The 27,557-nt window shown below is 35.0% G+C and overlaps 1 protein-coding gene across 1 annotated transcript; it reads left to right on the forward strand.

Moving 5' to 3' along the window:
* Positions 1-1,286: 1,286 nt before the first annotated feature.
* LOC149250719 (uncharacterized) lies at positions 1,287-3,243 on the forward strand. Its single transcript, XM_089459219.1, has one exon. It carries the CDS (start codon positions 1,441-1,443, stop codon positions 2,638-2,640), a length of 1,200 nt encoding a protein of 399 aa, XP_089315345.1. The 5' UTR covers positions 1,287-1,440; the 3' UTR covers positions 2,641-3,243.
* The last annotated feature ends 24,314 nt before the right edge of the window (positions 3,244-27,557 follow it).

Consider the following 27,557-nt stretch of genomic DNA (forward strand, 5'->3'; position numbering starts at 1 on the left):
TCCACCATTCAACATTGTTAATCACATTGCATTCAAATGCGATAATATAAAATAGTTACTATTGAAAATTATTTGGGGTTTAACACTCCATAAGTCACAATGAATGATTTTGGAGAAAACTACTATTAATATTAGAGAGAAACAAAGACAAGGTATGATGTTTACTATAGTAGGTCGAGTTAAATATTTGAATGGTCTTTGATTTCAACTGCCCTTTTATATGATCGATATGAGAAAATGGAAAAACTAATAGTTGTGACAATAAGAATAGTAGAAGAAAATAGTTTCAGATTGATCGCAATGAAGATTGTTTGTAATTGATTATATTCTTATTATTCACATTTTCTATCATTCAACATTGTTACATTGTCACTTTGCACTCAAAAAATTTATTTCATCATTTTTCATCATTCAAGTTACTAACAGTCTCTCTCATCTCAACAAATTGAGGTAACTAAGCAAATTTAAAATTAAATTGACTAAATTAATCTTAGACATATCTAACATATTTAAAATGATCAAAATAATTATATGTTCAACAAATTTTGTATGACCGCACACGATTGAAAACAACCTAGATCCATCTTAATCCCATATCTATCAAGTGCCGAGAGGGATCAAATCTCTCGAGGTGCAAACCTCTTTTTTTAGTGCAAAACTTGAGGAAATGTTTGCACCCCGAGAGATTTGATCCCTCTCGGCGCTTGATAGATCCAGAGTTAAGATGGATCTAGGCTGGTACTAAAACATACTTGAATGGTTTGAGCCAAACACTTATAGACATAGAACAAGGCTACACACATATATTCACCTTCTTTTTTCCTCCTCTTTTAATAAAAAATAATAGTACCTTATTCCAATATTGGTTAAAAATTAGCGAAAATGAGAGACAAGTATGGGTTATCATCACCAAGTCTATCACTTGGATTAAAAAAGACATACATGCTATACATCTCCATATGTTTAAACATTAGCTTAGATCCATCTTAACCCTGGTGAGAGCGACCAAATTTCCATAGATTTTATTGTGTGTGTTCTATGCAAATTCAAACCAAGATACAAGATTTACAAATCATTTATGTGTTATGATCATTTTGGTTTTTTCCTTATTCTAAATATGTGAATTTTTTAACATATTTATATTATTGAAGTGTAAATTTTTAATCAGAAAAATTAATTCAAGCTAAAAACCAAAGTCTCAAATTTTAAACCTAACATTCCTAGTCAATAACACAAAAACTTAAAATATCAAAAATCCAAATTCCAACCCAGCTAAGAAAACACATATTTCCAATAATTTGGAACAAGAAAATTAATCGAACCCTTGACCTAGAATGGCGATTCCTTAAAACCCGCGGCCCGCTCCTGCTGCAATTAAAAAAAACCCTTAATGCTCAGCTCTTACTCTCCTCGCTATAAATTGAAAACTCCTAGAACCCAATGCTGAATCGCGGCTGCATCACCATGGCACACACTATTAATCGCCTACCGTGCCCAAAATCTCTTCTCCATCGGCTTGTAATATCTTCATTACCACGCTTCTGCTCAGACCTTGTCCAAACAGAGCGCCTTACACTGGATAAATCTGTCAACATTCTCAAGATTGAATCCGACCCACAAAAGCTTGTTCAAATCTTCAAGCAAGCAGCAGAACAGCCGAAGTTCCGGCGCCTCAGATCTCCGTATGAAGGTACTGTGAAAAAATTAGCATTCGCCAAGCAATTCGACGCCATTGAAGAAATATTGGAGCACTCATTGCAGGTAAGCGAACCTTGTTCTGAGGGTTTTATTAATCGCATTATTATGCTCTATGGTGTTGCGGGAATGCCTCAACATGCCATTAAAAGCTTCAATCGAATGAAAAGTCTCAATACTTCTCCGAATGTCAGGTCTTTTAATGCCCTACTGAATGCCCTCGTTGAATCTAAAAGCCCTAAATTGGCTTATGATATCTATAAAGATATAGATAGCTTTGGTATATCAGCAAGCATGCTTACTTACAATATTGTAGTGAAGGCTATTTGTGAAATGAATGAGCACGAGTCTGCATTTTCATTCCTGGATGAAATGAGAAAACATTGTTGTGAGCCTGATATTTGTACCTATAATACTATTTTATCTGCGTTTTACAAGCAAGGGAAATACAAGGAGGCCGATGATTTTTTGAGCAAAATGTCTGAAACTTGGCCTCCAAATGTTATCACATACAACATTAGGATGCATAATCTCTGTGGATGCCATAAGACCAGAGACGCAGAAAAACTTTTGGATGAAATGATTTCTAAAGGATTGAATCCGGATATTGTCAACTTCAATACACTCATTACTGGTTTTTGCAAGGAGAATAATGTAACAGAGGCTGAGAGGATTTTTGCCTTGATGTCTAGTAAGGGTTGTGATCCTAATGCACTGACCTATTACACCCTTATTTATTTTCTATCAAAGGAAGGGCGTTTCGATACAGCTTATGAGTTCTGCAGAGAGAGCATGAATAAAAATTGGATACCCAGTCGCAAGACTGTAAAGATGCTTATTGATGGTCTGCTTAACAACAATAAGATTGAAAATGCCCGCGAAGTGATTGAGGGAATGAAGATGAAGCTTCCTGCATTTTACCACGAGGAGTTGGAAAATATATGACGAGAGTCAGCGTTCTGAAGCAGGCCTCCAGTGGCAGAGCTGTAAGAGAAGGGATGGAGACGAAGCATAACTTCCCCAAGCCATCTTAATATAACGATAAGTTCCATACCCTGTTGCTGGCACTTGCCATTTAAGTTCTATACCCTGGTGCGAGGTTGGGAACTTGCCATCTAAGGAGTGAGGTTGAACTTGCCATCTCTTAATTGCACATGAGGCATCAAAGGCAGGCATTGTTTTTAAGCATTTAGACTTTGATGGTGGGTAGAAGATAACATCATTGATTACATATTTTTTCTCATTATCACTGTGTAATCCCACTTCTGTTGAGAAACCTCTCAACCTTATAGATGGTTGGTTCAGATTAAATTCTCAATCCAGTCACCAACCACTGTCAATTTGGTTCTAATCAGTGACCTGCTTCTAAGAAGCACACAATGAATTCTTTTCACTGATAGATTTACTTTGGTAACTAAGTATGCTAAAGCCATTGTAACTAAATCTAGTCATTGATTACATATACTAAAGCCATTGTTTTGTTCTTGTAGTGGTGCAAGAGCATTGAGTGTTTTTTACATGATGAGTAGTTTTTAAGCGACACCATAATTTGTCATGTTCTTCTTACCTGGTAGATTCAAACAATAGTGTAAATGAATAATTCTGGTTAAAGGTTTTAAATCATTGAGAATGTGATTCAGGTTTACAATGCTCATTTGTATGGATATTACCATTCGATATAAGATTACATCGTTTTTAAAGATTTTTAGTGATTTTAATTAATAAAATCATTAACTATATATGTTGTAATGGTAAACATGGTTTTGATGTCTTTTTAACTGAACTAAATGAATTGCTTAGTATTATATTCTTTGCATATTATTTGTTAGGGTTTTGTTGGGTTTTTACCATCAAATCATATATATATATATATATATATATATATATATATTTTTTTCACTCTATACTAAAGATGGAAAAGAATAATGGTCAAATAAATTAATTTTCAAATTCCCTTTTATAAATATATACTTATTTTATGGATAATTAATGAACTAATTATAATATTATGTTTTCCAATAATTTGATACTTGTGAAAACATGTGTAATAACTTTATTCTACCAGAAATAAATTAGAATCATATTTGCAGTCTGTTAGAAAAGGTAACTCTTAAGCAATGATTATCTTCAGTTATGGATTATCCCTTTTACCACGAGGAGTTGGAAAATATATGATGAGAGTCAGCGTTCTGAAGCAGGCCTCCAGTGGCAGAGCTGTAAGAGAAGGGATGGAGACGATGCATAACTTCCCCAAGCCATCTTAATATAACGATAAGTTCCATACCCTGTTGCTGGCACTTGCCATAAGTTCTATACCCTGGTGCTCGCACTTGCCATTTAAGTTCTATACCCTGGTGCGAGGTTGGGAACTTGCCATCTAAGGAGTGAGGTTGAACTTGCCATCTCTTAATTGCACATGAGGCATCAAAGGCAGGCATTGTTTTTAAGCATTTAGACTTTGATGGTGGGTAGAAGATAACATCATTGATTACATATTTTTTTCTCATTATCACTGTGTAATCCCACTTCTGTTGAGAAACCTCTCAACCTTATAGATGGTTGGTTCAGATTAAATTCTCAGTCCAGTCACCAACCACTGTCAATTTGTTTCTAATCAGTGACCTGCTTCTAAGAAGCACACAATGAATTTTTTTCACTGATAGATTTACTTTGGTAACTAAGTATGCTAAAGCCATTGTAACTAAATCTAGTCATTGATTACATATACTAAAGCCATTGTTTTGTTCTTGTAGTGGTGCAAGAGCATTGAGTGTTTTTTACATGATGAGTAGTTTTTAAGCGACACCATAATTTGTCATGTTCTTCTTACCTGGTAGATTCAAACAATAGTGTAAATGAATAATTCTGGTTAAAGGTTTTAAATCATTGAGAATGTGATTCAGGTTTACAATGCTTATTTGTATGGATATTACCATTCGATATAAGATTACATCGTTTTTAAAGATTTTTAGTGATTTTAATTAATAAAATCATTAACTATATATGTTGTAATGGTAAACATGGTTTTGATGTCTTTTTAACTGAACTAAATGAATTGCTTAGTATTATCTTCTTTGCATATTATTTGTTAGGGTTTTGTTGGGTTTTTACCATCAAATCTTTTATATATATATTATATTATTATTTATATATAAATATATATATTTTTTTCACTCTATACTAAAGATGGAAAAGAATAATGGTCAAATAAATTAATTTTCAAATTCCCTTTTATAAATATATACTTATTTTATGGATAATTAATGAACTAATTATAATATTATGTTTTCCAATAATTTGATACTTGTGAAAACATGTGTAATAACTTTATTCTACCAGAAATAGATTAGAATCATATTTGCAGTCTGTTAGAAAAGGTAACTCTTAAGCAATGATTATCTTCAGTTATGGATTATCCCTTTTATCTCAATTTTTTTTGATTTATTAATAAAATATTCTTAACTTTGTTAAATTAGTTTATGGGTATATATTAATTTTTATTGGTTTAAATGTAGATTGTTAGTTAAAACATTTGGAGAAGTGATGGACATATTATCATGCATTCAGGTAGTAAAATGGGACATGTTACCCTTTATTAATAAAATATTTTCAATTTTGTTAAATTAGTTTCCAGTATTATATATATATATATATATTATTTTGGTTTAAATGTAAATAGTTAATTAAAATATTATGAAGAAGTAATTGATATATTATTATGCATTCAATTAGGTAGGAAAGGGGGACATGTTACCCCTTTATATTAGGTGCAATGAAATGTATGTTAGCTTTATATTAAATAGATTGAAGTGTATGTTAGCATCATATTAGATGCATTTAAGTGTATGTTAACTTCATATTATATGCATTTAAGTGTATAAATGAAATTACATATTGAAAGATTCATAATACAAGTGAATCACATACATTCCACATAATTCAACATAACATAGAGGTAGAGGAATATTGAGACCATAAATGAGTAGGCCCTTGGTTTAGTTGGGAAATTTATAAATATTATGTTGTTTAAAATATAAAACACTAACAAAGTGTGTTTTAACTCTTCAATTCCTCATCATATATTCAATCAACTATACTTTTTGTTGATTGTAACCACATCAATTCATCTTTGTTTTCAAGGTTCCTTTTTAGCTATAAAAAACCAAATAGTTTAATAGGGACCTAATGAACATTTGTTGAAAATGTAGCAAGTGAAGGTCTCCTGGCTTGTGCCTTAGCCAGTGAAGACCTCGATTTGTCTTTCTCTAGCATGAGTGTGAGTTCATGAGATAGACTTTAGTTTTAATGAATTTATTTCTAGTTTACTAGAATGATCATCTAGATAACATGCGTAGCGTTAGAGCTTCAGTTACATGGAGTCTTCTTTAGTTTGACTATAGAACAAAGTGGCAGTATTGATTGGAGAGAGAGTTAGTTGAACTTTCAGTTAACTCGCAATCACAAGTCGAGCTTTTGAATTGAGCTAGGCCTACTTGCATGCTCGAATTGGGTCTATAAAGAGAAGGACGAAGGCACAAGATCATTATGAGTTTGTGAGATCATTCTTTGGTTGTATTTGTTGAGAATTGAGAGCTTGTGCACTAGGAAATAGGAACCCCTTGTGTGCTAGGAAATAGGATAAAGTGCACAAAGAAATAGGAACGGGGATTGGGGACTGCAAGGGCAAGTCAAGGCTATTCAGTGAGGAGAACAAGTGTGTTCTTAGAGATAGATTTCTAGCTGCAAAAGGTAGCGTGAATTGGAATAAATCCAACTGCTTAAGAACAATCAATAAAATACCACAACAAAGAAAGCAAGTTTTCCCTTTTGGGTTTCCTAGGTGAACAAGCTTGTCAATTTGTGTGCATGCAATTTTATCTCTTGATTATTTTCCACTGCTTATAGATTGTTAAGAAACTTTGTATCTTGGTGAAAGTAAATTTGGTTTAAGTTTTTAGTTGCCTTGTTTTCAATAATTCATCTAAGTAGTGGCAGCGTTTCTAGAGAAAATTAACATGGTATTAGTGTAGAGTTCTGCATGACGACCAATACCAAATTGTTCAGCCAGTGAAGTGCACAATTCAAGGAGGAGGCTTTCTCTAGAGTTTTGAAGAGCAGTTCTTGGATAACATGATGTCGTTTCAAGGACTGAGGGTACATCACTATTTAGAGGGAGCCTTTAACTTCTGTTCATCAAAGGAGCAGACCTCAGTGGCATTCGAGGATAATGGGGTGCTATAATTTGTGGCGAATCAAATAGTTTGTCCTCAAGATCCCCAACAGTTGATCCAACATAACAAAAATGACACCAAGGAAAGGAGGTTCATTCTTGTGGGGGTCAAAGACCATATTGTCCCTCATCTCCATGGGAAGAAGACAACATATGAGATGTGGAAAGTCATCTTGGATTTGTATCAGGATTCGAGTGATACTGGGAAGATTGCATTGAAGGACAAGCCAAGAAATATCTAGATGGGCAAAGGTGAACCCCTCATTACGTACCTTTTTAAGTTCATTCAGGTTTGGGATAAGCTAGCTGGAGTGGGCGCCATTGTAGCAGAGAATGATCTTGCGAGTCTTGTGCTTCTAGGACTTCATAAGTTTTGGGAGAATTTCCAGATGCAGTCAGTGGTAGAGAGAATCTTCTTGGCTCAGAAAGGTTGTGGAGATAAAGGCAACAAAGCCAAGGGCAAAGGAAAGGTCGATTCTAGTAAGAAGGGCGAGAAGAAGAAGAAAGATTTGAGCAAGATCAAGTGCTTCTATTGCAATGAGTTCAGGCACTATGCCACTGTCCTAATCGAAAGAAGGGGTCCAATAAGGATCATATGTTTGAATCAGCTAAGGTAGATGTGTTTTCTTCTTAGTTTGAGAAATATTTCTCATGGATAACCTGCATGGCAAGCTCAATAGGCAACATTGTATGGTACATTGATTATGGAGCATCCTTCCACATGACCAGAAACACATAGTATTTCAGCCAATTGAAGCAGGACATGCAATTTCACATTAAGCTAGGAGATGATGGAAATTGCATGACCAAGGGAGTTGGTATTGCCAATTTTGAGAGGGAGTCTGGTAGCTCTCTCCATTTTAGGGATGTCCTCTATGTTCTAGGCTTGAAGAAGAACGTTGTTTTAGTGGCTACTCTAGAGGACAAGGGTTATGATGTCATCTTCGACAAAGGTAAGGTTTACCGCAAACACTTGGCTTTTGGATCAGTGGAGTAGATTGGTGTTAGGATGGAGAATCTCTACAGGTTGAAGGTTGAGACATGCACAACCTTGAGCAGCAAGGCAGGTAATGCGCAGAGCAGGGACGTGGGAGAACTTTGGCACAATCAGATGGGACACTTGCATCATGGAGCATTGAAGATCCTTCATCAGATATCCACATGATTACCTTAGTGCACATTTAATCAACATGATGTGTGCAAGAGGTGCACACTTAACAAGTATGCCAAGTCGTCTTTTTAGGGTCGAGAAAATAGAGGCGAAGAGATTTTGGAGCTAGTACATTAAACATACGTGGGCCCTTCTCTTTCCATCTCTCATGAGACACATGTACTATGTCACTTTCACAGATGATTATTCTTGGAAGACGTGGATCTTCTTTATGGAGAAGGAGGAGGTCTTCTCCAGGTTCATGGAGTATAGGGCCTTGTTAGAAAACTAGACCGGGAAGAAGATCAAAGCATTGATGAGTGATAATGGTGGAGAATATATCTCCAATGCTTTCAGGGACATGTGTGCCAATGAGGGCATTTGGAGAGAACTCACAACACCCCATAACCCTCAACAAAATGGGGTGGCTGAGAGCAAGAACCACAACATGGTTGGAGCGACCAATGCCATGTTGCATGACCAGGGGCTACCCATGTTCTTGTGGACAAAAGCGTGCAACATTGCAATAATTCTGCAGAACAGGAGTCCACATAGGGTGCTTGGACGAGTTACAATGAAGGAGGCTTTCATAGGCAAGAAGGCTAATGTTTCTCACTTCTGCATATTTAGCACTAAAGTTTAGTGCCATATGGCCAAAGAAAACAGAAAGAAGCTCGAGCCCACAATTGAAAAGGGAATTTTCATGGGTTATGGTAAGAAATCCCAGGCGTACAGGGTGTATATACCATCACTCAAGAAGATTGTTATCAGGATGGACGTGAGGTTTGAGGAGGACAAAGCTCTGAGGGAATCCTTGGAGCAAGATCATGTTGGAATACCTGAGGAGGAGCTACTTGCTTCCAAGCAGGAGCCTCAACTAATATCATAGATTGAGTCTCAGCTAGGTGGTAAGAGGGTCGCACAATAAGATGACGAGGAGTCAACATAGGACGAGGAGGAGAGACCAAGTCGAGTGGAGACAACCACTCAATCAATGACTCCCACCACAGGGATGAAGAGAGCCAAGTGGGCGGAGAGGTTGTTTCAGGCGGCTTAGGAGCGAGTTGAGACTCCTAGCTCTATGTTCATGTAGACCAAGCAACCACATATGTACACCAGAGATATGGCATTGATGATTGAATTATTGGATATAGAGCCTTCTTGTATGAGGAGGCAGCCTCTCAGCAGGTTTGGCGAGATACCATGGTGGAGGAATATTCCTCCATCATGAAGAACGATGTTTGGGAGATTGTGCCACGACCAGAGGGAAAATTAGTAGTAGGCTCACGCTGGGTGTACAAGGTGAAGCATGTAGAAAAGGGCTTCTTGTAGGTTGAGGGCATTGACTATGAGGAGATGTTTGCGCTAGTAGCACATTATTCATCCATTAGGACGATTCTGGCACTTGTAGCACAAATGGGGTGGAAGATCCACCAGATGGATGTGCAGACAACGTTCCTCAACGGGGTGGTTGAGGAAGGGATTTATATGGAGCAACCAGAGGGGTTTGAGACTTTAAGTAGAGATACTCATGTCTATTTGCTGGAGAGAGCTCTTTATGGTCTTAAGCAAGCTTCGAGAGAATGGTACATTCGCATTGATAACTACCTTTAGGGATTGGTCTTCATTAAGAGTGACACAGATGACAACCTATAGTACATCATGGTTGGAGGGATTCCACTCATTCTAGTGTTCTATGTTGATGATCTTATATTGAGTGGAGCAGACAACTTGATTCAAGATTGCAAGGTAGACCTTGCAAGGGAGTTTGAGATGAAGGCTATAAGGCTTATGCACTATTTCCTAGGACCGTAGGCATGTCAAGGGTAATGGGGAAATCTTTTTGGGGCAGGGGAAGTACACTGCAGAGATCCTTAAGAGGTTTCATATGTAGGATTGTAGGCCCATGACCATGTCTCTAGTCACAAATTGGAAGGTGGATGCTAACAGAGTAGAGCGTGTAGATGCCACATTATACAAGCAACTCATCAAGTTGTTGATGTACTTAAGTCAACACACGACCTGATATATGTTTTGTAGTGAACCAGTTGAGTCAATTCATGATGGACCCGACCATATTACATTAGGTTGCTGCGAAGCATGTTTTGAGGTATCTCAGAGGCAAACAAAATTATGGATTATGGTACAGACAGGTTGATGGAGTAAGGCTTGAGGGCTTCACAGATGCAGATTGGGTAGAGAGTTTTACAGAGCAAAAGAGTACTTCAAGTTGTGTCTTCAGGATTGGGTCATCAATTGTTTTATGGTTTAGTAGGAAGCAAAGATCAATTGCACTTAGTTCAACAGCGGTCAAGTACATGGTTGCCAATTTGGTAGCATGTGAGGCTATCTGGATGAGGAAGTTACTTGTGGGACTTTTTAGGCAGGGGATGGAGCCTATAGTGATACATTGTGAAAATCAAAGTTACATTAAGCTCTCTAAGAATCCATTGTTTCATGATCGCTCCAAGCATATTGAGATCAAGTATCATCATCTCTGGGACTGTGTATAGAAACTTGAAAGGGATAGTGAAGCTATTGTACAATCTGATAGAGGAGAAGACAACATATATCTTGACCAAGGCATTGGCAAGAGGCGGTTTCATCTATTTTAAAGATAAGTTGGGACTTGTACATAATCCCTTCTTCACTAAGAGGGGGTGTTGAAAATGTAGCGAGTGAAGGTCTTATGGCTTATGGCTTAGCCAATGAAGAACTTGATTTGTCGTTCTCTAGCATGAATGTGAGCTCATGAAATAGACTTCAGTTACAATGAGTTTATTTCTATTTTACTGGAATGGTCATCTAGATAGCATGTGTAGTGTTGGAGCCTCAGTTATGTGGAGTCTTCTTCAGTTTGAATACAAAACATAGTGATAGTTGCAAGTTCATTTAGAATGAGTTAGCCTTCAATATTGATTGGAAAGAGAATGAGTCAAGACTCTGAGTGTTGATTAGAGAGAGAACTAGTTGAACTCTCAGTTTACTTGCAATCACAACTTGAGCTAGACCTACTTGCATCCTCAAATTGGGTCTATAAAAATAGTGACGAGGGCGCAGGATCTTTGCGAGTTTGTGAGATCATTCTTTGGTTTTGTGTACGCAATATTAAGAGCTTGTGTGCTAGGATTTAGGAAAGTGCGCAAGAAAATAGGAGGATTTGTGCTAGGAAATAGGATTTCCTTGTGCACTAGGAAATATGAAAAAGTGTGCAAGGAAATAGGGGCTCCAGTGCATAATGTAATAGTAGCGGGGATCAGGGGTTGCAAGGGCAAGTCAAGGCTATTTAGCTAGGAGAACAAGTGTGTTCCTAGATATAGATTGCTAGTTGTAGAAGGCAATGTGAATTGTAATAGATCCAATTTCTCAAGAACAATCAATAAATACCACAACAAAGAAAGCAAGTTTTCCCTTTTGGGTTTCTTGGGTAAGCAAGTGTGTTGATTTGTGTGCTTAAGTTTTTATCTCTCAGTTATTTTCTACTTCTTATAGATTGTTAACAAACTCTATATCTTTGTGAAAGTAAATTTGGTTTCAATTTTCAATTGCCTCGTTTTTTAGTAATTCATCTAATTAGTGGCAGAGTTTCAAGAGAAAATTAACAACATCGTCATAAGCTTGGTTTTAAAACAATATTACTCTTTGAGTGTTGAATCCTTGAAGTTATTTTCTATGGAAAGTTGACTCATCCAATTTGCTCATAGATTCCTCCTATAACTTGATACAACTCTCACAACTTGTTTATGAGAGCATTCTAGGCTTTTTATAGGTTGATCAAAGTGTGAGGGAAATTTACCTAAGTCATTTGTAGTTTTCATATTTTATACATTCATTGTTCAAGACCTCAAAGGTCTTAGTTTCTAGATAGTAAAAATTTATCGAAATGAAATGACAAACAAATAGCTTAAGTCGTCCATACTTTTATCATCTTGCAAATTAATGACAAAGCTCAATTTTAAATTTCAAGTTATATATAAATTGTTTGAGACCAATATGCCATTTCATTCATTTTAAGGATAGAAATTATACATTCACTATATTGGTTCAAGACTTTCCTACCACTATGTCAAATTTGAACATTACAAGTTAAAGCATATATATTACATATAACACAACTAAACATTAATATATGGGTACTTGACGATTGGGAGTTTATGAGGAAGAACTTGATTATGTTTTGGATCCTCTAGAAGAAATGGAAGAAAACCTTATTTTCATTACCAAAAAAGGAATTATTTTGTCTTATATGGTTGAAAGATACACTTTAGGCTCAAATTGAGATCTGGTCGAGGTTTTGTTCTAGTATGCTAATGATGGTTCTCATTCGAAGGCATAGGTTTATGAAGGGATTTCTAATACTAGTCTTGATGCATGTGGTAATAAGGTTGTTGATACCCACAAGGAGATTGTCATCAATCCAAACCTTAGTTATGGGGTGGTGATCTAGTCTTAAAAGATTTCTGATACCATGGTAATTTCCTCCTAATGGGGTTTATTTGAATTGAATTATGGTATTATGATAACCTTAGTTAGTAAGGTTCATGCATGGTTAAGAGAAAACACATGTTGAAGCAAGTGGTGGTGAAACGAATTAAAAAGGCACAAGGATCCCATTATTGAAGTTTGTTATTCAATACTTTTTTGTTTGAAACAAAACTAAGACCTTGCAAAGTGAAGTTTTATGACTCTTCATCTTTGAGGGGATTGAAAGTTAAAAAATAATTAAGAGATTGTGGATGTTCATGCACTGAGCGTGTTAGTGGGTAGTTTTGTTGGCATCCTGGGTTGTAAAAAATGATTGTAGGTGTTTGGTAATTTAATTGATGTTAAATTGCTTACATGAATTATCAACTAGGGTTACTAAACTGATGAAATTTATGTGCACTGTATGTGCTAGGAGTCTTTGTCACTCACACAATTCCTAAGTTAATTTGAGATATCAAAATGCACATGTTTCTCTACAACTATGTAAGTCAATAAATAACTCATAAAAACAAAATCAATTCTATTTCTCTTGCTTAAAAGAAAGATCACACTCTTTTTGAAATAAACTTCACACTTAAAAATAAAATCACACTCACACTTTGCTTGAAATAAAATCACACACACACTTGCTTTAAAATGAAATCACTCTTGCTTATAAATAAAATCACATGTGCTTGAATGAAAATTGCACTTGCAATAAAATAACACTATAAATAAATCTACTTTAACATAAAGAAATATTAACTTTGCAAATGAAAATCCTATTTATATCATTGCAATGTAAAGTTATGCTTCTAATCTATGTTAACTTATACTCTATCCATGTGCACAAGAGATCTCGCTTCACTCAACAATAAAATGATTAGATGACTTCGCTGCAAAACAATTTGAAATTTACATTAAAAAATAAAAACTTGAGCGATTAAATGAACTAACAAAAATCCTACAGGAAACATAGAATAAAATACTAATTGCAAATAAAAGAAAACCTTATTGTCTCGAGGGGGCCCTCCTACGAGAAGCAGGTATCACTATAATGCCTTCACCAGATGATTAATCACACATTGAGATCGCACAACAAAAGAAATGGAATGAAAACAAAGTTTGTATTAAAACAAAGTGTTTATAACATAAAATTCCAAGTCTATGTTCGCTATGTCGAGAGGCATATTTATAAAACTCCTCGCATTAAATGTTTCAGAGTATTACACTTGATGCTTAATTGACATTAGCTATAATTAACTTTGAAAGATAAGATATTGTGATTTGCTATCAATGCAACAAATCATGAGGCTAAAAAGCCACATCTCGCTCGCCTGGTTCGCCTTCTATAGTGGTTGACTTTCGCTTTGACCAGGTTGCTATGGTGTCTTATTTATCGATCCAGGCTATGAAAGTAGGAACAAATCGTTGTACCAATTAATTGCCATCTGCCCATATGCCCTGTTTTTCGACTAAATCTTTGCAATCCATCAAACCTTGGATTTAGCTGCAGAAACATACATCAGCTACAAAATCGTTGTAATTCAATAGCTCATGTAAATATCGAATTAAATAATAAAGACAAATGGTATTTATGAAATAGAAGATGATTATGTACCTATTATGTTATCAACCTTGTAAACTGATACCCAAATTAGAGTTATGAAAGTCAAAAAGGGAGGAATGGAGTGAAAAAGAGTTGTAAAAAAGAAGCAATTTTGATGTTCAACAGGAGGAAGGAAGGGTTTTCTAAGTGTGGAAAAAAGAAGCCAAAGTATATTAAGGTGTTCCTTGGGAGAGTCAAATGGTTTTAGGGGAGCATATTGTTAGGGGGGAAGTGTTTGCTTAAAGGGAATTAGTTCTAGTCAACAAATTAGGGTGAATCCTCTAAGAAAGCTCAATGATTCAATGGATGTCGAAAATATGGACACTTGTTATTGGTTATGTTCATGGATTTAACAACTTGGTGTGTGGTTGGTCTGTCTTTACTTTAAATAGTGCTACAAATGTTGTGATAATTGAGGATATAATTTGGTTACAGGGCTAATATTACAATACTCTTTGTCAAACCTTGGTCCTTCGAATTTGACCCCAAGATTGAAAATGAGTGTTCATTAACTCTATTAAACTCCTAGGCTTCCCAATGTAATTATGGTATAAGCACATTTTAAGGGAGAATGGAAATTAACTGGATATTGAAATCTCAACATATCAAATATGTTAACAATTTGTTTAATTTTCAACACAATTACTAATAATTAATGCACTAACCAATCATACTATCGTATCGGCACAAGGGAATATATGTGGCCAACATATACCTATATCGCATGGGTACTAATAAGAAACATCCATTTCCCTCAGGTACCATTGAATTGCAACTCATGAATGAAGCACTAGGAAGTTTATGTTTTTCCATTGAAATGATGTATCAAATTTTTTTCAAAAGAATGCGAAGAAAGATGTTCAAAAATCCTTTTATATGGTTTTCTCCAGAGCACCCAACTTAGATTTGAAGGATGAAACTCTGACTCTAGGTCACAATTTTACACCATTACAAGAACCTTCCTTTAGTGAACAACTATGGTTTTAGATGTATCTTTAAAAGGTAACACATTAATCTCCAAATCTAATCTTGTTTTATATAGAGTATGGGAAAGTTATGTCTAGATCGAATGGGGGTTGGAAGATTTTAGTGTTTATCCTAATGGTGGGAATTATAGTGTTGTCTTGCCCTATGTTTAAACTTTGATGTAAATTCTCTCTGTTGCTAGTTTGCATGACCCTCATTAGATAAAGACTTCTTAATTTCCACTCTTCCCACCCTAAGTTTGGATTTTGTTGCTTCTAGGAAAAGGTATAACCTAAGGTCATTGAAACTTCTAGAAAGAAAATCCAAGGGGGTAGGGGTTGTAGGAGGTTTTCAACATGATTTAGGTTAAGTCTTTGGCCTTACTCCTATTGTAACATCCCTAGTTTTAATCCCCATAAATTATGATGTCTTTGTGCAAATGTGATTTAAGTTGTTGAGCTAGCATGTTGTGGGCTAGAGTGTTTGTAGTGATTGATATGGTTGAGGGTTGAGCTATGTAAATTTTGTACATTGAAATTATTAATAAAATAAATTGTTAGCTGTGATACACAAGGGCCAATAATGTTGGGGGGATATGATTCCACATGAAAAGGGCCTAATGTAGGGTCGAAGGGGTTCCACATGTCTATTAATGTAAACCATTATTGTCAATGTTTACCTCCTTTGATTTATTCAAGTGAGAATTAAATGCATGCAAGAGTGGATGGTGGGAAAAACGACTCACCAATTTTTGAAAGCATGGGTCTGATACAACCACATTTTTTGCAAAGTGGGAAATCCAAATCTACATGAAAGAAATGAAATTTAAGCAGAACGTTTGGAGTGTTTTTAAAAGATAATTTTAGACGACAAGAGGAGAGTTAAGTGTTGGAAAAGAGCACCATTTATGCTAAAAATCGGGTTGTGTGCCTGTGAAAAACAAGCTCTATGCCAGTAAGTGTTAGACTATGTGCTTGCAACTATTTCTTGTTGAGGAAATGGCTCAAGAGCCTTGTGAAGGCCACTATGAGCACTCTTGGAGTAGTTGGGAATTCTTGGAGTCCCTAGCTAAGAGATTTCCTTGGTGACCATGCAATGCAACCTCGAGGGAAGTGGGATAGCCTTAGGAATTGTGTGGCAATGAGGGACATCTCATTCCTTGGGTTGTGTAGGTTGAGGGAAATGAGAGCTTGTGGATTGTATTTCAATGTTGTAGTAAAAAATTTCACTTTGGGGTATAGTGTGTGGATAGTGGACAATCAAGAGAGTTAGACCTCGTTGTGGACTCATAGCCCTAGCATGAGGGTGGCTTGTTGTTGAGAGAAAGAGGATAAAAAACCTACAATTGGGAGGAACATCCCTTGTATGCAATTAGTTGGTGCTTCCATTAAAAGATGAGTTCTATGTGATATTTCGTTATGGAACAACAAACTTATTCTTGGGAGGAATGTCCCTTTATGTAATCAATCAGTTCTTCCATTAAAAGATAGGCTATCTATGATATCTTATCATGTGAATTTCACTATGTAAATGTTCTACTTGAATGCTATTATGTTTTCTTGAATGAGGTACATTCATGGATTTTAAATTTGTTGTTAGATGCATGGCGAGATATGGGCAGTGAGTTTTGTTTACATCAAATCATTTAGTAGGTGGGTGCTTTACAAAGTGGTATTAGAGCCGTAGGTTGAAACATCAAGCTTTTAATGGTCTAAGACAATATCAATTTGTGTGGATTTGGGCAAAAAAGGAGTTCGCTTAGTAGAATGATGTGGTGTTGAAATCTTCTAGTGTTTTTTGGTATTCAAATTATTGGCGCAAAGGGTAAATTCATGTACCTAAATTTTTATATTGGGTGATGATAGCATTCCTAATTCCAATGTGAGATTATTTGATATTGTTTAACCTTCCTATATATTTTATAAACTTCTGGATAATTCTTTTTCTGAGCGGGAAAGTTGTTTTACTTGCCACGTAATCTAATTCTGTATTGACTCCATCGACAGTTGGAATTATTTGTTGTTAGATCAATGATCCATTTGTAATTAGGGTCTTAACGAGGGTTTAATGACTTTCTAAGGTATGTTCTTCTCTAGTTCATTTTACTCTGGTTTTCTTGGTCATGCCTTTCTCTGTGGCTAGGGTTTCATTTGGATTTTAATGGCATATTCCGTTTTCCTCAATGAAATTGTAACAAGTGTGTTTTGAATTACCTATTGTAGAGTCCCAGAACTGCTTTATCTTGACATCCCTTTTGTCCATATTTACCTCCTTTTTCTTACCACTATGATCCAAATAAATGCAACAAACATAAGGTTTTGACGAGGTAAATATTCATATGTCCTCTTTTTCATATTTTGTCAATATGCCTTATTGTTCTATTAAAGTTTACATGTAGCTATAGAATTGATTTGATTCCACAGCTAATCCACAGATCTGTAGTTAATTCTATTGTTGATAGGGTTCGAGTGCGCCAGCGCAATAAAAAGTATATGGGTAGATAGGGAATGATCCTCTCATGGATTTTTTTCTATTTACTCGAATTAATTCATCAGGAGATCTGAACTATAACATGGTCAACCATGGCGGTCAACAACAAAACATCACGCTGGAACAGAGTCTGAATTTTAAGAGATTTCATCGATTTGATTTTTCAATAGCAAATTGAAAAATAAGCGATATGATCTAATTTTGATAAAGACTATAGTGAAGTCCTATAGGCTTAAATTTCTCGTATTGTTAAAAAGAACTCTATGAAAACATTGGCAGCTTTGTGTAATACGTGCGCTACCATATGTAGTTTGAGCATCCTGTAGAACTCTTTTTCGCTTAATGCAAAGCTCTTATTTAATATATTTTGTGTTTTTTATCTAAGGCGACTCACTGCCTCATGGAGGGGCCCTGCGCGTAGATCAGGTCTCTGATTCACAGTGATTAGATTTTATTTTTCAATTGTTATTTCATAGATTTAATTCATGGATGCCCTGTTTTCATGTTTTTAAGATGCAGTTCAATGAAGATCGCGACTAGGTTCACTTGATTGATTTCTGTATCGTTCATTTCATTTTCTTAATACCTAGCATAAAGTCAGTAATTTCGTTTCATTCATTTGCCTAGCACAACTTAGTGATTTCATAGCTCATTAATTTCGTTTCTGTTTTGTTTTTTGCATTGAACTAAAGTTGCAGTAGATAAGAGTGGGAGTGTTTCTCAGCTTCTAAATTCAAGCACATTTTATTTCCAAATTGATAAATTATGATTTTCTTTATGTCATTTCATGCTTTCATATTTAGCTTTGTATAGCCGCAACATAAAAATTTAAAAACAATTGATAAGTTGAAAGGAAGATTAACATAAAACATCTATTGAAAAGAGTTAAAATCATTATCCAATCATTCTAAAAACTCAATTCAATTAGAACTAATTCTGGAGATAACATTTAGGATAATCAATTAATAGTAAAATCTTAGGAATAACATCCTAGTACAGATAATAACATCACCTCAACACTAATTCTATAGTTTGACATTAACTTAGATAACGATAACATAATCACCTTAATGACATAAAAGACTTCTAGCACATACAATTCACTTGCATTTCATCAGTTTACCTGCCCTAGTCGATACTTTATGCTTACAATTTAAGAACATCAAATTGACTAAACATTTTGGTGCCGTTGTCGGGGAAGTGCAAATAGAAGTTAAAAAAAAAATCAAATAAAAACATGATATGTGTAGGGAAAGAGACTCTAGAGGTAGATTTGTAGGACGAGGAAGAAGCTTAATTCCCACAACTCCACTCACTCCACCATGACTTCGAAGTTCCACACCACCCACTTAAACTCGAATTCCATCCATAGGGCAACAAAGACTTTCTGAAGTATGAAGATCTGAAATCCAATCCAGAACTTCACCTACTTCATCTACTGAGGCTATAATCGAAGTAGAAGAAGATCCTACATCCCCAACTACAGGAGTAGTTTTTCTATCTTCCACTGGTGAACAAATTCTAGGAGAAGAATTAGAAATTCCCAGTGAGGAAGAGGAACAAGAAACTTATCTTGATTATCCATTGATAGAAGAACCAGATACTGAAGAATCCATCATGGTTGAAGAAGGAGATGGAGAGGTACACAATGTCAATGGTGAACAACCTAGGATTGGAGGAGGAGGTAGAGGTAGAGGAGGAGGTGGAGATGGAGGTAGAGGAAGAGGTAGAGGTGGAGGAGATTGAGACCCTTTTGGATTTCCTATCTTTGATGAGGATACAACCCTCACAATGAAGAATATTTCACCTTCTATTCTTCCTAATTTCCATGGAAAAAGAAGTGAAGACCCAGAGACATTTATCTTTGAATTTGAAGTATTATGTAGATCATATGATTATTTACATGATGCTCAAAAATTAAAATTGTTCCCTACTACCTTAAAGGATTCAACATTGAAATGGTTTATGAGTCTAAGAACGAATACTATAAGGACATGGGCACAAATGAAAGAAGCATTCTTAGATAAATATAAAGACTATTGTATGCCTCACAACATTAGAGACAAAGTCTTCAAAATGACACAGAAAGAAGATGAGAATCTTGAAGGTTTAGTCGAGAGATTTGTTTATAATCTTAAAAGGAAATCTATCAGAGATGAGTTGATTGATTTCCTTAACTTGACAAGAAAAGGAGATATTTCTCAATTACCATTTGCAGATATTTGAGATCTATGTGTACATATCTCAAAGGGTAAAGCATGAGTTGGAAAAAGTCTTAGGGATCCTCTCTCATTAAGAATCAATAAATTTGCAGCCAGGTCAGTTAGTAGGGCAGAGTTAGGAAGCTTTCTTGATACTTTTAAGACAAATATTTTAGGGAGTCTTAGTGAACAAATTGACACCCTTAAAATACAAAACAAGCAAAAGGTCGAAAATTCTGCATTATCCATCTTTTGTTCCAAGTGTAGAAAGAAGCATGCTCTAAGAGAATGTCCTTTATACTTAAAAACCATAGAAACTTGTGCCATATGTGTAGATAACCATGATACTAAAGAATTTCCTTCTTTACCAAGTCTTAAGGTTATATTTAATGATGAAGGGATACCGGAACAAGTAGACCCTCTTTGTTTTATTTCCAAAATACCATGACATAAATCTCAAGCAAATCAACCACATGGCTTTAAATCACAACAATTTGCTCAGTCTTCACAAAGTAATTGGAATCCATCTTGGCAGCCTTGGGATCAACCACAACCACAATCTTGGAATCATGAATGGAAAAATCCTTATGGGGCTTATGCTCAATATCAACAATATTCACCATCCTATTCTAATTTACCACCACAATTCTTACCTCAATCTAATCAAATCCCTGAACCTAATCAAATTCCTCAAGCTCAAATCCACCACAACTCTCCCTACCATTTGAACAAAAACCAAATCAATTACTTGCTTAATCACTTCCGAATCCAAATAATAAAATGTCACAACCTGTTTACAATATGGAAGGGAAAAATCCTCAAACCTATGTAATAACTCCACTAGATCTAAATAATGTTCAATTAAGATTTGGTAGAGTATTACAAAGAAAACCCCTTGTTGTCATTCAAGAAGCAAGGACAAATATTTAAAAAAATAAAAATCAATCTGAAAAAGGAGAAATCTCTCTTCCTCAGAAATAAAATAATTAAACAGAGAATGTTCCTATAATTTCTCATGATACTCCTATTATCGAACAACCCTCAGTATCCATTAAACCACCTTTTCCTGAACAGTTGAAAATTGATGGAGTAGTAGAAAAACAAATCACATCATATGTTGGATGAATTAAGACATGTTTGTATAAAAATCCCTTTATTGCAATCCATAAAAGAAAAACCAATTTTTGCAAAAACAATCAAGGAATTGAGTACTCAAAAATCAGGAAGAAAAAGAAAAGACAAAAAGAATTCAATTAGTTGGGAAAATTGTAGACACCATGATGGGGAAAACAACAATACAAAAATATCTAGATCTAGGGAGCCCCATTGTGAAAACTCACATCAATGGAATTGAAATACCAAACACATTGATTGATCTAGGAGCAACCATAAACATAATGAGTAAACAAATCATGGATTCACTAAGGTTCATAGTCTTCAATACACACCAACATTGTTGCAATTAGCATCTAGGTCAGTAATTAAACCTGATGGTGTGTTAGAACATGTTTATGTATCCTTAGATTCTTGGGAATATTCTGCCGACTTCATGGTTTTAACACCCAAGAATAATTTAGGAGGACATCCATTAATCCTAGGAAGACCTTGGTTAGCTACAACAAATGCTTTCATCGGTTGTAGATCAGGTGACATATTTATCTCAGATGGAAGTTCTACAAAGAAATTTACATTGTATCCACTTGCAAAAACAACAATAGAAATAGAGAGTGAGGAATGGATAGATGATGATGATGATGATATACAACCTGTTTTCACTACTGAACAAGTAAGTTAGGACGACCAAATTTTAAATCTAATGGAAAATAATGAACCCTCCTTACATTATGACCGTAGTCGAATCGAATATCTATCATCTAGACAAATATCTATACACTCTATGGAAAAATTTGGAAATTCTTCAATAGAAAATTTTCTAGGCAAAACTTTGAACATTAATGAAAACCTAGAAGAATTACATAAAAATAAACTGGTAGAAATTCACAAAAACACTCTTATGCTTATGCATGGGAATACACTGATATGAGAGGAATTAATCCTAAAACTTGCATGCACCATATCTATATTGAATAGAGTGCGAGACCAGTTAGATAATCACAAAGAAGAATGAATCCAAATCTGAAAGAAATTGTTAAGGAGGAATTACAAAAACTGTTGAAAGTAAGCTTCATCTATCCAATATCAAAGAGTCAGTGGGTCTCACCCCTAGTAATTGTTCCTAAGAAAAATTGGAAATATAGAGTATGTATCGATTACGGGGAATTGAATAAGGCAACAATAAAAGACCACTTTCCACTTCCTTTCATAGATCAAGTTTTAGACACATTAGCAAGGAAAACATCTTTTTCATTTTTGGACGGTTTTAGTGGATACAATCAGATTCATGTAGCACTCGAGGATCAACATAAAACCACATTTACCCGTCCATGGGGAACTTATGCTTACCAAGTTCTTCCTTTTGGATTATGCAATGCTTCAACAACATTCCAAAGAGTAGTCCTCAAAATTTTCTCTGTTCTTATTCATGATTGTGTGCAAGTATATGTGGATGATTTCACAGTTAACAGAGATTCTTTTGAAGAGGCACTTGAAAATTTAGAAAAAGTTCTAATAATATGTAAGGAAACAAATCTTTCGTTAAGTCATGAGAAATGTTTTATGATGTTTAATGAAGGAATTGTTTTAGGTCACCATATTTCATGAGATGGAATTAAGGTAGACTCATCTAAAGTAGAGGTCATTTCTAAATTATCAGTACCAAATTGTCAATGAGATGTTAGGAGTTTTCTTGGTTTTACTGGATATTATAGAAGATTTATAGAAAACTTCACAAAAATTGCATCTCCACTCTTCAAACTACTTACCAAAGATTGTGAATTCAGTTGGGATTTTGATTGTCAAAATTCTTTTGTAACTTTGAAAAAGAAAATCTCTTAAGCACCTATTTTAAAAGGACCTAATTGGAAATTGCCTTTCCATATATCAACCGATGCTTCAAACACAACCTTAGGAGTTGTGTTAGGACAAAAATACCTTACTCCTTATGCAATCTATTATACCAGTAAAAATTTAACTTCATCAGAGCTAAATTACACTGTAACTGAGGAGTTTTTAGCTGTAGTTCATGCCATTAAGAAATTCAGACATTATATAACTGGCTATGAAACTTTCATTCACACAGACCATTCTGCCATTAGATATCTAATGAATAAACCAATCACTAATGGCAGAATAACCAAATGGCTCTTACTGTTGCAAGAATTCAACATCACCATTCTAGATCGACCCGGAAAACAAAATACAATTGCTGACTTTTTATCTAGAATTCAAAATGATAACAATGATAAACCTGTGGAGGATAAATTTCCTAATGAATATCTTTTTGCAGTATCTACTAAATCACCTTGGTATGCAGATATTGCTAATTATTTAGCTACAGGGAAATTACCATTTCATTTGTCTCCTAGATAAAAGAGGAGGATAATTCAAAACAACGCATCTTACTCACGGATCAATGAAGAATTGTACAAAACAGGACCATATCTCATCATTAGAAGATATGTTCAAGAAGATGACCAGAAATACTTAAAGCATGCTATGATGAACCATGTGGAGGAAATTTCTCTGACAAAATAAATGCTTATAAGATCCTTCTCTTAGGATATTATTAGCCTTCCATTTTCAAGGATACCAAGGAATATGTTAGGAGAGGTGACAGTTCTCAAAGGATGGGGAAACCTACTATTTCAAATGAAATGCCACTACAACCTTAGGTACTCATTGAACCTTTTGAGAAATGGGTGCTAGAGTTTGTTGGTCCAACCTATCCACCTTCAAAACAAAAAATGTATATTCTAGTATGTATTGATTATGTCACTAAATGGGTAGAAGCTAAAGAACTTCCTTTTGTTACTAAAATTGCTCTAGTTTCATTTATTTTTGAGAATATTTTCACTTGTTTTGGTGTCCCAAGAGAAATTGTAACAGATCAATGAACACAATTTACATCCAGAGTAGTGCAAAAGCTCGTGGAACAACACAAAATCAAACACCGGAAATATACTCCATACCATCTACAAGCCAATGGACAAGTTGAGTATACAAACAAGGTGATTGAAGCAATTCTTACCAAGACTGTACACTTACATAAGAATTACTGAGCAGAAAAAGCTTCCAGAAGCTTTGTGGGCTTATAAAACTACATGGAAAAGCACTACATGACATACTCCCTATGAACTTGTTTATGGGAAGCAAGTCTTACTTCTAATAGAATTCCAGATCCAAATCTATAAAACAACAGTCCAGTTGAATCTTGACTTAATAATCAGAAGCACAAAAGCAAATGATGGGACAATTCAATGAGCTTGATGAAATAAGACAAGATGCCTTCCAAAAGACTAGCCTAGTTCAACAACAGAGATCCAGATGGCATGAAAAATATATCAAAGAAAGAAAATTTCATCCAGGAGATTGCGCATTACTTTTTGATTCAAAGTTCAAGAACTTCCAAGGAAAATTCCAAACTCACTAGCTTGGACCTTATGAAGTTGAAAAAGTCTTTGACAATGGTGTTGTAGTCAGAATTAAGACTATTGATGAAGAGAAAATTCCTCTTTTAGTGAATGTGCATCAACTTAGACTTTATCAGAAGCCATTGACAAAATATGAATTTGTCAAAAATTTCCAAGATAACTAAGAATTGAAGATGGTTGAGAGTAATTCTTCTTCTTTTCCACCTTAGAAATTTTATTTTTCTCTTATTTAATTAAAAAAATAAAAAAAAAGTATAAACATGAAAACCAAAAGTTGTTGGCATGCTTATACAAAAAATTTAAAGTGAAAACCAACTTTTGTTTGCACCTTAGATTCTCTTAATCATTTTTCTAAAAAAATCCCTTTCTTGAAATTTTTTTAGCTACAGAATTGGTGACTTTCTGTAGCTCTAGCAAGTTTCTGCAACTAATCTGACAGGGACAATTGGTGGCTCAAATTGAAGAAATGATTGACTCCTTTCAAGTGCAAAGCACTTGCAAATGATATCAAAGGACAAATAAAGGTTAGCAAATAAATCTAAGGTATGTAACACTTTGATTTTACAATTGGGGTTAACATATTGTATATATGAATTATGTGGACATAAGATTACCGAAAAGAACCAAAATCATTGAAGTTCATGGATGATAGTCCCTTGTCAAATCCATTATAATCCGCTGTCATTTTAACTCCTATCTCATACTCATTTTAGATTCATTGATTTGATCACCGAATCATTGAATTAAATGCATTCAAATGACTAACTCATCCCCGTGAACCTTCATTATACTTGCCCGTTCTCTCATTCTTTCAATTCATACACTGTTTCCATCCTAGAGCGAAATCTTATCAAGACTATTTTCCCTATCAAGTAAAACAGTTCTTGAGATGAAACATCTCTCACCATGGGCGTTATTGTTTGAACAGAGCCAACAGGAAGGAAATTTTTGGAAGGATACCCCCAGACCAGAGAATTGTTACAGAAAGCTCAATGGTTAATTTTCATAGAAAAGTTTGATGGTTTCCAAAGGGAGGTGACAAAAAACTTTGCACGATCTTTTGATGGTGCATAAGTTGAAATAGGTGATGTCAAGTTCGCAGTGACAGAGTCCCTGATTGCATAAGCCACTGGACTGCCCAAAGCTGGAGAAAAGTGGTTCAAGAACAGAGGAATCAAAGGGGAAGATTGGAAATTTTTCTTAAAAGACCCAAGCATGGATACTATTGTCTTCAGAAAAGGTATTCATAGCTTTGCCCTCAAAAGTAAGTGGAGAAATTTGCTCTTTATCCTTCAGAAATTTGTTACTTGTGAAGGTCAATTTGGGTGTATGTTTTTCTATCACATTAGGCTATTGATGAATTTTTTTGAATAACACCAAATGAATCTTCCATACTTTCTGTTGAATAGCCTTAATAAAATGTCAGTAAGTATTCAGAAGAAAATCCAGTTTATAGACAACACAATGTACCATCATGGGTTAGTAAAAATTTTGAATGAGTTTAGTCTTCAAAGCATAGGTGATAATTGGGAATATTTTCTAGTGAGAAATCACTTTGAAGAGAAAACCCTTGAACAACCAAGTAGTAGCAGATCCCTAAGGAGAAGAAAGAGAAAAATTGAGACAGTAATAGAACAGGAACCACAACATTAACAAGATTTGGCAGAGGATGATTTACCAATTGTAGAAATTTTGCAGAAAATGAACACTAAAATTATTAGAAAAAAGAAATCCAACAAGAAAAAAGGGTTTTACCCCAAATAAAAACCCTGCCTCAGAAAGAAATTTCAAAAGTCAAGGAAAAGAAGATTCAAAGGATACCAACCGTAGGTTTGAGAAGAAGCACCAGATTTAACACAGTGAAAGAGGCAGCCTCAAAAGTTGTAGAGAATATTGATCTTGAATCAAAAGAGCAATCTGAAGATTTCGAGGACTCTCCAAAAGTATCACTGAAACTGTCACCAAGGGTATCACCACAGCGCATGTATTGATTATGTACAACAAGAAATTTATGATTACATAGAATCATTAGAGATAAAGGAAGCAGCTGCCAAAGGATTAATTCAGAGCCCAGAAGAAGAAATCAACCAGTTTAACGAGTCACAAGAACCTCCAGTATCTAATGTCTTGAAACAAGAAATCTTTGAGCTGGAGACATTAAACAGGTACCTCAAAACTGAAAATCAAACTCTGAAGACACAAAATGGAATTCAAGTTGCCAAAAGTGATAACCTCATACTTCATTTAAGTCTATGGTATAAAAAGAATAAGAAATCGAAGAAAGAAAACAAGGCCATGAAAAGAGAAATAATTAACCTGAAATACAAGATCCTTATGAGGAAGCCAATGATGGCAGTAACTGCCAAGAAGAAAAAGAAGAAAGTGAAACCTGTATCTGTTGGAAAAGGTATCTAAAGACATACAAAAAATGACAATTTTGTGTTGTATGAGGACATACAAAACCTTCAGTGTGGGGAAATGTAGAGTCCCAGAATTGTTTTATTTTGACATCTTTTTTGTCCATATTTACCTTATTTTTCCTACCACTATCATCTAAATAAATGCAGAAAACATAAGGTTTTGACAAGGTAAACATTAATATGTTTTCTTTTTTCATATTTTGTCAATATGCCTTATTGTTCTATTAAAGTTTACATGCAACTACAAAATTGATTTTATTCCATAGCTAATCCACATATTTTCAGCTAATTCCATTGTTAACAGGGTTCAAGTGTGCCAACTCAACAAAGGAGTATATGGGTAGATAGGGAATGATCCTTTCATGGATTTCTTCCTATTTACTCGAACTAATTCATCAGGAGATCCGCACTATAACACGATCAACAACATGACAACACACTGGAACAGAGTCCGAATTTTAAGAGATTTCATCGATTTGCTTTTTCAATAGTAAATCGAAAAATAAGCGATATGATCTAATTTTGGTAAGGACTATAGTGAAGTCCTGTAGGCTTAAATTTCTCGTATTGTTAAAAAGAACTCTATAAAAACACTGGCAACTCTGTGTAATACATGTGCCACTATATGTAGTTTGAGCATCCTGTAGAACTCCTTTTCGCTTAATGCAAAGTTCTTATTTCATATATTTTATGTTCTGTTGATCTAAGGCGACTGACTGTCTCGTGGAGGGCCCCTGCGCGCAGATCAGGTCTCTGATTCACAGTAACTAGATTTTCCTTTT

This window comes from Pinus tabuliformis, chromosome 7 (assembly GCF_031772625.1).
Source record: "Pinus tabuliformis cultivar Carrire ecotype Pingquan chromosome 7, CPIR1, whole genome shotgun sequence".
NCBI classification, from domain to species: Eukaryota; Viridiplantae; Streptophyta; class Pinopsida; order Pinales; family Pinaceae; genus Pinus; species Pinus tabuliformis.